General features: G+C 36.2%; 1 protein-coding gene across 5 annotated transcripts; it reads left to right on the top strand.

The window, feature by feature from the left end:
- GCN2 (protein kinase family protein) lies at positions 1 to 13764 on the top strand. Of its 5 annotated transcripts, XM_048124504.2 has the most exons (30): positions 2 to 392; positions 902 to 970; positions 1055 to 1114; positions 1190 to 1295; positions 1767 to 1871; positions 2383 to 2781; positions 2967 to 3095; positions 3167 to 3253; positions 3332 to 3418; positions 3515 to 3626; positions 4800 to 4917; positions 5033 to 5087; positions 5478 to 5647; positions 6076 to 6260; positions 7271 to 7416; positions 7503 to 7752; positions 8594 to 8876; positions 9020 to 9113; positions 9569 to 9649; positions 9737 to 9793; positions 9927 to 10058; positions 10126 to 10209; positions 10635 to 10743; positions 10837 to 10973; positions 11339 to 11446; positions 12376 to 12461; positions 12557 to 12659; positions 12738 to 12860; positions 12936 to 13066; positions 13631 to 13764. In XM_048124504.2, the coding sequence occupies exons 1-29, from the start codon at positions 271 to 273 to the stop codon at positions 13044 to 13046; spliced, it is 3708 nt and encodes a 1235-aa protein (XP_047980461.1). In that variant the 5' UTR covers positions 2 to 270; the 3' UTR covers positions 13047 to 13066; positions 13631 to 13764. The 5 variants fall into 5 exon arrangements, with proteins under 5 accessions (XP_047980466.1, XP_047980467.1, XP_047980465.1 ...); XM_048124505.2 differs by lacking the exons at positions 2 to 392; positions 902 to 970; positions 1055 to 1114 and having other exon boundaries at positions 1283 to 1373; XM_048124509.2 differs by lacking the exons at positions 11339 to 11446; positions 12376 to 12461; positions 12557 to 12659; ... (1 more) ...; positions 12936 to 13066; positions 13631 to 13764 and having other exon boundaries at positions 1 to 392; positions 10667 to 10743.

Raw genomic sequence — 13764 nt, 5'->3', positions numbered from 1 at the left:
TGATTTAGAGAATGAAGAAAGCCGCCATCGCTACTGTCCACCTTCACTGAATCAAATGTATATATACACAGATGACAGAACAGATGTGATGATCATCTTACTCTGACGCCGCCGGCTTCTCTTTCCCCCCTTCAACTATTCTCTTCAACTCTTCTCTCCGAATTCCGAGCATCATTTCAAATTTGAAACGGACTTCTCTACGCAGCCAGATTTTCAATTAATTGCTCTGGAACACCTCAAATTCGATTTGAGGCAAAACATTATTCGCAGATGGGCGGCTCGAAGAAGAAGAAGAAGCGGAGTGGAGGCGGGGTCCGCCGCGCCCAGTCAAAGGACCATCATTCCACTGTAGCCGATAATTCTGAAATTTTAACCGAGGAAGTAACTGCCTTGTGAGTTTTTCCTCTTCTTATTCTATTTATGTTTTTTATGATATGATCTAGAATGTTTGTTCAATAGTTTGAGGATTGTATTAATCAGCCTCGTGTTGAGATTATTTTGGTTTGAATTGTTCAAGCTATCTAAAAATAGCTTCATTTGCTGCTTATCTTTGATTTTCGAGAAAAGAACAATGTCATTAATCTAATCATACTACCAATCTTATACTTAATAACTCACCATCCATGATAGAAAATTTCTCAAAAGTAGACTTCAATTTGAGTTGAAAACTGGATTTGTTTGGTGAAATTTACTCCTAATATTGGTGTGTCTTTGAATTTTATTTCTAGAATGATATGATTGAACCACAAGATATAGATAACGACTTTGTTTCCTGTTGCTCTATCCTGTTTGAATTCATGGTTATTGTTCCAGGAGTTTTATTTGTTCAAAACTTAAGACTCTTTCTGACTTCGATCTATGATATTCTACTTTACGAGTAAGTTCATGCCTCCCCTTGCAGGTGTGCCATATTTCAGGAAGATTGCATAGTTGCTTCTGAATCACCTCCTCGTATTAACATCAAGCTCAGGTACCAGATTTGTGATAATTTATTGACTCTAAATCCCAGGTTTCATTCTCTCTTTTGTTGAGTTTTTATTGAATGACACTGTAGGCCATACTCAAAGGATACAGGATATGAGGATTCTGATGTTTGTGTCCAGCTCTCTGTGAGGTTTGGACCAATATTCATTTTCCTCTAAAGGTGCTTGTTTCTAACTTTTTACTAAAGTGTATGTTCTTGGTGCAGATGTTTACCAGGTTATCCATACAAATGCCCAAAGCTGCAGATAATACCCGAGAAAGGCTTATCAAAAACTGATGCTGATAATCTTTTATCTCTACTTTATGATCAGGTAGGGCCTTAGTGACAGCCATATATTCAAGAAGACTCAACTTCTTGCAAGTGCTCTAACTGTCTATCGGTAACTTCTGTGAGTTCTTTATTTTAACCTGTGAAATGATACAAATGGTAGCCACAACAAGCTTATCTTTCTCTTTGTACTCCATGCCTAAATCCTCTATCTTGTCGGCTGTTGTTGAGTGCAGGAGGCGCTCATCTAAAATTTCAAATTAGATTGTTGTATTCTTTTAGCTTGAAGCATCTTTGAAGTATCTCTGAATCTGAATGTTAGATTCAGCTTGTAAACTTATGCTTCGAAGTTGACTGATTGATAAAGTTCAGATATGTGCATCGCATATATATTATTAATCTATTGACCTGATTCCCCTCCTTGCACTTATTTTTACACATTTCCTGTAAAATCTTGATGTCCCCTTTCTCTTTTTTTTTTTAATCATGACCATCTTGTGGCTACATACTGCAGGCTAATTCTAATGCTCGAGAAGGGCGCGTGATGATTTACAATTTAGTGGAAGCTGCACAAGAATTCTTGTCTGAAGTTCTTCCTCAAGAGCAGACTCGTGAATCTGTATGAACAATATCTTTCTGAGATTTCAGTTGCAAGCTCATTTCCTGGTCAAGTTGCAATATTGTTATCCAATCACGCCAGTGATAAATAATTAGTAATATAAGACTGGGGAGATAGGAACCTTGAAACTCATGCATTGTGTCAAGGCAAGATGTATGGGGTAGATAACTTTTCCACTGACTTGATGGAAGAATGCTTAGAATAACTAAGAGGGACTCGGGAATCAGGATAAGATTCTATGATTTGTGTAAAAATAACCAACCTCATTAAATTGATATTAGTTCTACGTAAGGATATCTTTCTATTTAATTATTACTTTTGAACTACTGATAGGTTTAATTATACCTGCAACATTATGACCGAACTATTTTGAAATTTTGTAGTATTAAATAGCTCTAGTATATGATTTGAGATTTTTAAAATTTTTGTAAATCATGCTTTGATTGATCAAGAAGTACTTTATCTGACTAGAGTCAAGGGATCCTCATTATCTTGATTGGTTCTTCTTTAGGTTGTCTGCGATGGTACTGATAAGAGTTGCCAGCTCCCGACCAAGGAGGGTACTGTCAGAAGTGGCATGACCTGTTCATCTAGAGGACCTTTTGTCTTTAGTCATTTAGATCTTTTCAGTGGTTCTGGAGAGTTGTGGCAATGGAACCTAGAAATGGAAGAGAGCAACGAGGTAGTGTCTTCTCATACAATTGGCAGTCCAAAAGCGGGAAATGGTACTTTGGACAAGCAATCAGACAAGTCTATGAAGTTACCGTTGGTTGACAGTTATAAGCCTGAGTATGTAAATAATCAGTCATTAAGATTAGGTACTCTTGAAGAAGAGAGTGAAGATGAGACAAAAAGTACTGATTTGAGTTCTGATGAATCAGTTGGAAATGGTACCATTAACCACGTAAAGGTTTAGTTCTTTTTTCTCCTTTCCTCCTTTTACTAAAAATCACAACTAAACCTGTGATCGTATCGTTTAAAGTTCTTCATTTGACTTTCTTTTTTAGCATAAGTTTGCTTATAATCTACAATCAACTCCTTTCTATTTTTCTCACTCCCTTGTCTTTTCTCAAGAAATAACAATTTGTTTTACAGGATATGTTTGTAGTAGGAAATCTATCAGAAACTGACAATGATAGTTCAAATAGTGATTCAGAGTTGTCTGAGTCTGAGTTCGCCAATCAACTTCAATCTTTCCAGACTATGCAGAGGGACTTGCTCTTGGTAAGTTTTGTTGCTTTGACAAGTCAATCCTTTTCGAAAACCTCCATTTACCATGTTTTTTCTTCCCGTAGGCCCACTTACTTCGTCTTGCTTGTGCTCCTAAAGGAGCACTTGCTGATGCTTTACCGGAAATTACATCAGAGCTCCTCAATCTGGGGGTGTGTATTTTCTTGTGGCTTACATATGTAATAAAATGTTTGTTTGCACTCACTTCATATACGTTTGTTCTTTTCCAGATTGTTTCAGAAAACGTGCGAGATATGGCTATCAAACCATCATCATCTTATGGCAAAAATTTTGATCGTGTGTTTGGGAAGCATATTGTTAGTAACTGAGCATTTATTTCGAACCAGAACCATGCTAGTTTGCTATCCATTTAGTCAGTGATCTTATTCCTTATCTTGAATTCCATGTGACAGAGTTCATCAAAAATATCCGGCTTTTGGAAAACTGCTTCTGATTTAGGAGGCCAAAGTTCTTCAGTTCAAAATTCCCGTTATTTAAATGACTTTGAGGAGCTCCAACCTCTTGGTAAACAAGTACATTTTCAGCGTGTACGATTTGCATATAGGCTTACATTTTCATTTGCTTGTATCTTGTGGATTTGGAATTATGATCCTGTTTGTTTTTTTATATGTATAAAGTTTCTAGGATAATGCCCTGTGCTTAAAATTAAGTGCAAATAATCAAACTCTGTAATATCTCTTTGGGGAAGAACATGGGGAATATTACAAGACTTAAAGCATCTCTGTCTTTTTAAGTGTTAATCTTGTTTTGTGTCCCCAACCTTTAGCATTTAACGGAAAATGTCCACAAGTAACATTTTCACTTCAAAAATCCTTATCATGTGACAGGATGATAAGTTAAATTGTCGAATTATTAGGTGTAATTTAGTTTAATTGAGGTGTTAATATTTTCTACCCCACCCACTTAGCGACATCATTTCACTAAGGAAAAAATGTTAATCATGTTTTGTGACCCCAACTTAATGTTTTCCGGAAAGTGTCAGCATGTAACATTTCCACTAACCCCCCCCCCCAAACTTTTGAAAAAGTTTGATTTCTTTCTCACTTGACATAATTCGGAAACAGATCATAGTCAGCTTCCCATATTAGGTGGATAATAGTTTTATTAAGATGGATTTCTTTTCCACCTCTGACCTCACCCGCTGAACAAAAAAGAAATCCTTCTCTCTTCTCCTCTGCCTTGTCTGCATTTTCTGTAATTTGTTGTGAGCTGAAGAGACTGAGATGAGAAGGGTTTGATGTGATCCGAACAGAGTGGGAAGAAGAAGGGGCAGACAAGATGGAGAGACGGGACTTTGTTCTGAAAATTAGAGTGTAATTGAGTTGAATTTTTTATCCTTTTTCTTAACATGACATCATTTAGTGTTGAGGTGGAAATAATCTACAATTAAATTATAGTCCACCCAATCTGTAGGTCTGACTAGTCATTATCCCGCCAGATTATGTCAAGCGGGACATAAATCAAACTATCTAAACGTCAATGGTGTTTGAAGGGAAAACTTAGTAGGGGACATTAATTGGAAACGCTGAAAGTTGGAGATACAAAGCATGATTAACATTTCTTTTAACATGATAACTGCATGTGAAAGCTTCAGTTTTGGATTCACTGAGTTGATTTCTTGATACTACTTTCATACCCCGTGCAACTAACTATGCAATTATTTTTGTACACTGGCAGGACATGGTGGGTTCGGTCACGTGGTGTTATGCAAGAATAAGCTAGATGGTAGGCATTATGCCGTGAAGAAGATCCGATTAAAGGACAAAATTCTGCCTGTAAATGACCGCATATTAAGGTCTGTATTCATATTATACATTTCATAGGCGTATTTAAATTCTAATTTTTTTTTGTCATTTTTAATGTTTACTGTTGACTTTAATTTCTTTGCACTTATGTGAAATGGTTTGCAGGGAAGTAGCTACTCTTTCTAGATTGCAGCATCAGCATGTTGTACGATACTATCAGGTATTAATGTATGAGAAGTCATTTTTATACTCCCTCTGTCCACCATTCAAAGAGCCATTTTGCCATTTTTGGTTGTCCAAGATTTATAGAACCATTTACTTTATTCCACTTTTAGTATGCGGGCCCCATATTCCACTAACTTTTTACACTCAATACATTATAAAACTAATACTAAAATGGGTCCCTCATTCCACTCACTTTCTCCCCTTACTTTTTGTTCACAAAGTCAAAACAATTTCTTAAAACACGTGTCGAGTCAAAATGCTCTTTAAATGGTGGACCGAGGGAGTATTTATTTTGCATAGGATGTTGAAGCTGGATTGCTTGCTGAGTTAGTATAATTCATGAAACACATACTTGTTCATGTCCTTTACTTTTTTTTTCTATCAGGCTTGGTATGAAGCAGGTGAAATTGGAAACCTTGGAGGCCCTGCATGGGGTTCTACAACGGGCGTGAGTTCCAGTGTCAGCTTCAAGGAAACTGATTCTTCAGAACAGTTTGCACATGAAAATAAGCTTGAGTCAACCTACCTCTATATTCAGATGGAATACTGCCCTAGGTAGCTATGTTGTTATATCCATTCCTGCTCCCACTGAGATCAACAAGAAATACAATTTTTTTAACTTCAGCATTGCTAAAATTCCTCGTGGAACCCTTGATTCACCAATTAATATACATTTCATAAAATTTAGATATATATTTCTCAAGTTGTTGTCGTCTCTACTCTCTACGGTGGAAGTGTAACGGAAGCATTTTCTAAGGTGATGGAGTGAAAAATTGACTATGTTTTGAAATTACAGATATCCAGATTGCACTTGTCTAAAGATAAAAGTTCATGATATCAAGATCATAAATGCTTTTAGTGCAAAAATAACATGAAATAAGGAGTTTACTACCCATACCTCAAGAGATTTGAGCAAGTTAGTTCTTGGTTCTTTAAGTCACTAATCAATTATGCCTAACTTATACTTTCCATATATGATTCAGGACTCTGCGGCAAAAGTTTGAATCCTATAATCACTTTGATAAGGAACTTGCTTGGCATTTGTTTCGGCAAATTGTGGAAGGCCTGGCACATATCCATGGACAAGGAATTATCCATCGCGACTTGACTCCTAATAACATATTTTTTGATGCTCGAAATGACATCAAAATTGGAGACTTTGGCCTTGGTAAGAGTCGATTCTTGCTCATTTTGGAATTTAAAATAAATATGAATTAATCATTCAAAAACTTGTAATGCCTAATAAGATCAAACTTAACATTGCCTTGGTGAAACACTTTTCTTTTGGTTTTGGAGCTCCTATGTGTATTTGCCTAAATTCTATTTTGCGTACATGGCCGATCATGTATGACTATAGAACTTTGCTGTGCCTACACGAATTTTCTCCAAATTATGGTTTGGTATTGAGATAATGATTCTATCTCCAAATACACGAACTTTCAATTGTTTTTAGTTTTCACATAATTGTTAATTGATTTGCCAGTTCAGCTAGCCACAATGACTTTAAATTTCCAGAAATTGATAACTTTGTGAAAATTAAGAACAACTGAAAGTTTATGTATTTGAAAGCCAAATTTTAGTTCATGTGGAAAAGCAGAATTGGGTGCAAGTTAGTGTATTTAAGTGCAATTATCTCTATTTCGTGGATGATTATTTGCTTGCATTAGGGTGATGTACATGCATGTTTTTCATATGTGGAGCCTGGCGATGTTTGTTTGGAATTTTTACTTCCTGCTCCTACATGGATTTACTTGTCCCATTTGTTGTCATTGCATATCCCTTTCCTAGGAGAACAATTAATATGAAGTGACATTAGGTGAATATATGGTACTCCCTCTGGCCCATAAGAGTATGTATTTTTGGTTGGACACGAGTTTTAATGCACAATTGGTAAAGTAGGAGAGAGATAGAAAGAAAATGTAATTTAAGTATTGTTTGTGGAGAATGGGTTCTACCTCAATAGAGATAAAAGAGTTTCCAAAAGTAGAAAGTGCATACTCTTGTGGGACGGACTAAAAAGGAAAAAGTGCATACTCTTGTGGGGCGGAGGGGGTATAATTGTCCCCTGACTGCTAAAACATGTTATTACCATGTAACTCCCTGTTCACTTTGAGAATTCCAGGCCTGTCTAGATTTCCTTCAGGGTCTCTTTACATGAGTTTTTGTATTATATTTCAGCCAAATTTCTGAAGTTCGAGCAACTGGACCAAGATGTGGATGCAACTGAAACCGTTGGAGTATCAATTGATGGTACAGGTCAAGTTGGCACATATTTCTACACTGCCCCTGAAATAGAGCAAGGCTGGCCGAAGATTGATGAGAAGGTCAATTTTAATTTCATCTGTATCATATACTTTAGTGTTTTGTTGAGAAATTGTCTACCCGTGCTCATCTTGTTTCACTATCATAGGCTGATATGTACAGTTTAGGAGTTATGTTCTTTGAACTATGGCATCCTTTCGAGACAGCAATGGAGAGACATGTTTTGCTATCTGATCTGAAACTAAAAGGACAGCTTCCTTCTATCTGGGTCACAGAATTCCCAGAACAGGCAACCTTGCTTCGACGCTTGATGTCTCCAAGTCCATCGGATCGGCCTTCAGCCACGGAACTTCTTAAGCATGCCTTTCCACCTCACATGGAGTATGAAATGTTAGATAGTAAGTGATTGATATCCGCTTACTGAATTTTAATATAAGATTCTAAACTGATGCTAATACAATTTTCGATGTGAGAATTATAGAAGTACACATAGAATTGTAGATTGACCAAGCTTTTGTGTGCATTAAAGATGACTATCGTCTTTATATCTTCTAACATAATTTGCATCCCCTTTACTACTTGGTTGGTTATACTTGGCTAGTTATATATAGTCTTATATACCTGAAATGTTTACAGGATCCTTTTGGTTCCTATACAAGAAATTAATGAAAAAAGCAATTGATCTCATTAGAAACGAGAAACTTAACTGTTAAATATTTCACCATCGTATTTGTAATAGAAATGTTATTTATATTTCTAGCTAGATTTCAGTAGGCATAGATTTTAATAAGTGTGAAATTTAGTTTTCGAAGGTCAGATTTACTTGCTATTTTCATAGTATGTACCAATGGGGGCTTTTGTAGAGCACTAATGTATTTAGGTTTCCTCATATATCTGTAACCCTAGTTTTTCCTATATATATATGTGTGTGTGTGTGTGTGTGTGTAAGGTCTCTTGTATAATAACTGAATGAGAAATACTATTCTTCTTGTCTTTACATGTCTCTATACTTCACTGCTTAACATGGTGCTATCAAGGTGTCTGCCCTAGTTCCTAAATTTCATAAAGACACCCTTAATTTTATTACTAGTGAAGTTGTTTCTTTGAATATCCATTTTCTAACTTCTTCAAGCTAAATACATACCTGAGCATATACTATTCACAATCAGGTTGTGGAAATAAATGATAATGTCACTTGTTCACTATTCAGTTAAGTCCTTTTTCTACCTGGACTTGCAGATATGTTGAGGACAATTCATACTTCAGAAGACACAAGTATATACGAAAAAGTTGTGTCTGCGATTTTTGACGAGGATAAGTTAAGGACAAAGGACAGGCATGAGAATGTTGAACGACTGAAATCTATTCGAGATGATATCTCGACAACTTGTTTCACAGATGTAGATACTGCTAACCGTGATCTGGTTGTTGATACTGTTAGAGAAGTTTACAGGCAGCATGGTGCAAAGCATTTGGAGATCTTTCCAATGAGAATATTGGGAGATGGCCATCAAGTAAATAGGTACCTGACTTTTTGTCTGCATCATTCTTTAGAAAAAAAAAAATATTCCCTTCATTTTCATATACATGTGAATTTCATCTCCAGAAGCTTATAATGACTACTTTTTCTGTTTCTTTTTCTGGAACTCTGTTGAACTACTAAAGGAGTGCTGTCAAAATGCTATCCCATGGAGGAGACATGATTGAGTTTTGCCATGAGCTACGCTATCCCTTTGTGAATTGGGTCATTGCAAAGCAGGTTAGTTTCTATAGGGGTCGTCACTTGCTCTCTTCCAGAATCTGACCAACTCCTGCCGAGTACTTACTACTGAGATGTGCATTTAAATGACCACAAGGCCCATTTTATTAATTTCTATTTTTTGTTCTCACAACTTCCATAAATTGAGTGTAGCATTATCATAGCAGGATTTTCTGCTTTATTTTCTTCTGTTCCATTACATTCATCTTTTGCAGAACGTTGTGTATTGTAATCTTTACTAATTTCTACATTCCAGTTGACCCTTTTAAAAAAACACTATATGCACGCTTTAGATGTATTTCACATGTTTTCATCTCAATCATTTGCAATAGGTGCCCATAGTTTCCTTTTTATTTTAACTCAATGTTTTCCATTGTATTTTCATCATTTGCTTCCACTGGTGATATACTAGTTGAGATCTTTCCTCGAGAAATCAATTATTCTGTCTCTTGCAGAAATCATTTTTCAGGAGGTACGAAATATCATATGTATACCGAAGAGCAATTGGCCATTCACCTCCAAATCGGTACTTGCAGGTCAATTTTATTTTGCATATAAATTTCCACAGTAGCACTTGGTAAAGGAAACAATGTCCTTATTAGCTAAAAACCATAATTTTACAGGGAGATTTTGATATTGTTGGAGGAGCAACTGCATTGACAGAGGCAGAGATCATAAAGGTCCTACACTTGGCATATAAATATATACAAAATATGAAATTAACATAATGATAATAACCCTGAGCATGTTAGAGATCAATGAGATATAAAGCTTAATGTTTTTTTTTTTGTTGTTGTTGTTGTTGTGTTACAGGCTTCCGTCGACATTGTTTCTCAATTTTTCAATTCAGAATCGTGTGACATTCATCTAAACCATGCCGACATATTGGAGGCAATATGGTCTTGGACAGGAATCAAACCTCAAAATAGACAGAAAGTAGCTGAGGTTAGATTGATAATAATGATTAAGCCATGTTGACAACGTATTAATTAATAGTTTTATATGGTTGCAGCTTCTCTCACTTTTGGGTTCCTTGCGTCCTCAGTCTTCTGAAAGGAAGTCAAAATGGGTAGTTATCAGGCAGCAACTTCGACAGGTCTGCAAGCTCTTTCTATATGAATTTTTGCACAATTATTCTGTTGGATTTACTAGTGGTAAGTAAGAGATTTTGGCTATGGCCTTTTGCTATGTTTAATTTGTCACGGCATGTAATCAACTATAAAGAGTGAGTATTCATAACATTCGTTTTCAATTAAATATAAAAAAGAATGCTCAGCGACATAAGTGTTCAGGAATCTTTGGAGGATTATCATCTGAAGATCATGTTTCCCTTGGTTGAAATTAAGCTGTGTTATATAAATGGAAGCATTGGTATGAAATGATTCTACCTTGAAAAACAAATAAAAAATTCATTCATCAGATTAATCACTCTGTAGTCTAATAGTTTATCTGAAGAACTGTTTAATCTTTCGAGAATGACGATAGTGATGATTTGAATGTTTTCTTTCTTTGTTATTTCAGGAACTTGATCTTTCTGATGATGCTTTAAACAGATTACAAACTGTGGGATTGAGGTTCTGTGGGACTGCTGAACAGGCACTACCAAGACTACGAGGTGCCCTGCCTGCAGGTATCTTTTCATCAGTTTGAAACTTTTGTATACAAATATTTATATCTTTGGAAATCTGCCAATAGCAGAAGTTGTGATAGATCATGATTGCAGATAAGTCAACACGCAAGGCACTTGATGAGGTTTCCGAACTTTTCAACTATTTGAGGGTTTGGAAGATTGAAAGGCATGTCTTTGTTGATGCACTAATGCCACCAACTGAATATTATCATAGGAACTTGTATTTCCAGGTACTAGAACAAGTTCTTATGCAAAATATTTCTGTCAGATATGCATTCTCTGTCATTTAAGGCTAAGATCTCAAAGTTTCCTCTGCAAAAAATCTGGGTTTTTTATTTCTGTATATTGGCTGTCCTGCCTTAGTTTGCTCTGATAAAACTTAAACCTCAACTGTCCACAATTTTTTTCTTTGTAACTGGAAGAGTCAAATAAAAAGAGACAGAAATGTGCTTTCCGTGAACCGGGATTTGTAGCTAAACTTGTTGAGGTTCTGTAGTAATTGTTACTAGCTTAGAGGTGGTGATCAGAAGCACTTTAGCTCGTGCTGTTAAAACATGAGTGGAACATTTCTTTGATACTCAATTTCTTTATGCAGATATATCTCAGAAAGGATAACAATCCTGTTGCACTAACAGAAGGAACGCTGCTTGCTGTTGGTGGCCGTTATGATTACCTGCTTCAGCAGACGACTGATTCTGAATATGTAGGTTTTCTGAAGTATATATTCCCATGCTTGCATCTTTGGTTTGATTATGGTGAGAATAGATATATGATTTGGCAGAGATCATGCTCTTTTTTTTTTGTTTTCATTTTTTGACAATTCGAAGAAGAGCTTTGAAGAAGGAACTCGTAAAGTATAATTCTTTTCCACTCAGGCATTAAGCCACTAACAATCTTTGCCCTTTCATTTGCTTTGGCAATTTACTGAAAAAGTATAAACTTGACCACTCATATTATACTGAGTACTCCTGTGTCCATTTTAGGGTAGGCAGTCAAAGGTGACACTTGTTTGCTCAGCAGAAAGACATTTTTTTTAAGTGGCCCAAAATAGAGAATTAAATGCATAAAATAAATAGGGGAAAGGTTCGACTTACTTTTTGGTTTTAGGGCTGCTCGCCCTACCAAAGTACTCCCTCCGTCCGCGAATAGGAGTCCCGTTTTTTCATTTTAGTCCGTCCGCGAATAGGAGTCCCGTTGTTTCATTTTAGTCCGTCCGCGAATAGGAGTCCCGGTTCACTTTTACTATAAATGGCAATAGGGTCCCACCTTCCACTAACTCATTCCACTCACATTTAATTTAAAACTAATATATACAAGTGGACCCCTATTCCACTAACTTTTTTCCACACTTTTCTTAACATTTCTTAAAACCCGTGCCGCTCATAAATGGGACTCCTAATGGCAGACGGAGGGAGTAACAGTTTTGACTCTGTCCTAAATATATGTTCTGGCTCATGTATGGTTGGTTATGTTTTCACACTAAAGTGTTTTAGGAAGAATTATCATATTGTCTTTTTTTATTTTATTTTTGCAATATGTAGTATCTCTCCCCAATTTCTTTGTTCCCATTGGACACTGTACTTGTTCCTAGCAGAAATCAGGAATCTGCTCATGATTGTTTCTTTTTGCCAGAAATCAAGTCCACCCGGTGCAGTTGGAACTAGTATTGCACTAGAAACTATTTTGCTACACTCTTCTGTTGATAATAAATCTCATAGGTGATGATCTTTTCTTGTATGGATCCACTGTTGTTGCTGACTGTTCCTATTTAATGCATCTACTGAATGTGGGATTATCTCAATGACATGAACAGAAATGAAATAGGCATTAATGTTCTTGTCTGTTCGAGAGGTGGGGGTGGTTTATTGTTCGAGCGCATGGAACTGGTGGCCGAGTTGTGGGAGGAGAATATCAGGGTCGGTAATCTGATCTTATGCAAGATTGTTTGGTATTTCTGCTGCACATATAATAGTTACTGAAAGCAAGTTTTACAGGCAGAGTTTGTCCCCTTGCGTGATCCAAGCCTTACTGAACAGTACGAATATGCAAGCGACCATGATATTAAATGTCTTGTTGTCATCACTGACTCTGGTGTATCCCAAAAAGGCTCTGTTCAGGTTGGACTCTGGTCTATATGTACTGGCATGTCTTCTTTGCAATGGTATCTCTAATATTTCTAGCTCATTACTTAGGTTCGGCATCTAGAGCTCAAGAGAGAGAAAGAAATTGAGAGGGAAAACCTTGTAAAATTTCTATCAGAGGCAATGGCTACTCAATTTAGAAACCCGTCTATCTGGAGCTAGGTCAGCTCGAAATTGTACAGGTATCACCTTGCGTTCTTGGTTTTATTTACTCTTTTGTCATCTTTGGTAAACATGAGAAGTCCTAATTTCTTTTTCTTTGCTCCCCCCTTTTACCTTTTATGTTTGTTTGGTTGTTTGAGAATCCAAATTTGAACTGCAGTTTGCTTCATCTTCACTTTCTTGAACTTTTGCTACATGAGATGAAGTGTTTTTTAATGTTCTTGCATTGTGGATGCATCCGCACTTAGTATTGTCTTAACTTTACAAAATATTGTATCATGAATCATGTTACTCCGTATATTTGGTAGGGCATTAAGTTCAGTAGTACTCTCTCCTTCAGGTTTTAATGTGCAATTGGTAAAGTAAGAGAGGAAAAAGACAATGGAAGTAGTGTTAGTAGATTGGGAGGTCCACATTATTAGTGGTGTGTAATTAGTTAAAAACTTTCTATATTTAGAGTTGGTATAATTTTAGGGGACGACATAAAATTAGTCTATCTTTTGAGGACGAGGGAGGATTATTTTTTTCAGTGCCATGTTATGTGAATTCCATTGTCATACTATAACATACCGTATCGTTGACAGGTACACTTTCTTAAGGAGATAGATCAGGTGAACTAAACTCAGTTGCTGCAAAGTTTTGTACCTAAGAATTTTAAGTTAATTACTTTGTACAGTTATACGATTTTAATTCAATATTTCACTTCACTTGGCTTTTA

This window comes from Salvia hispanica, chromosome 1, assembly GCF_029641045.1.
Source record: "Salvia hispanica isolate PSC_SH4W2 chromosome 1, Shi_PSC_v1, whole genome shotgun sequence".
Lineage (NCBI taxonomy): Eukaryota > Viridiplantae > Streptophyta > Magnoliopsida > Lamiales > Lamiaceae > Salvia > Salvia hispanica.
Note: the sequence above shows the minus strand (reverse complement) of the source record. Positions and strands in the feature narration are given on the sequence as shown.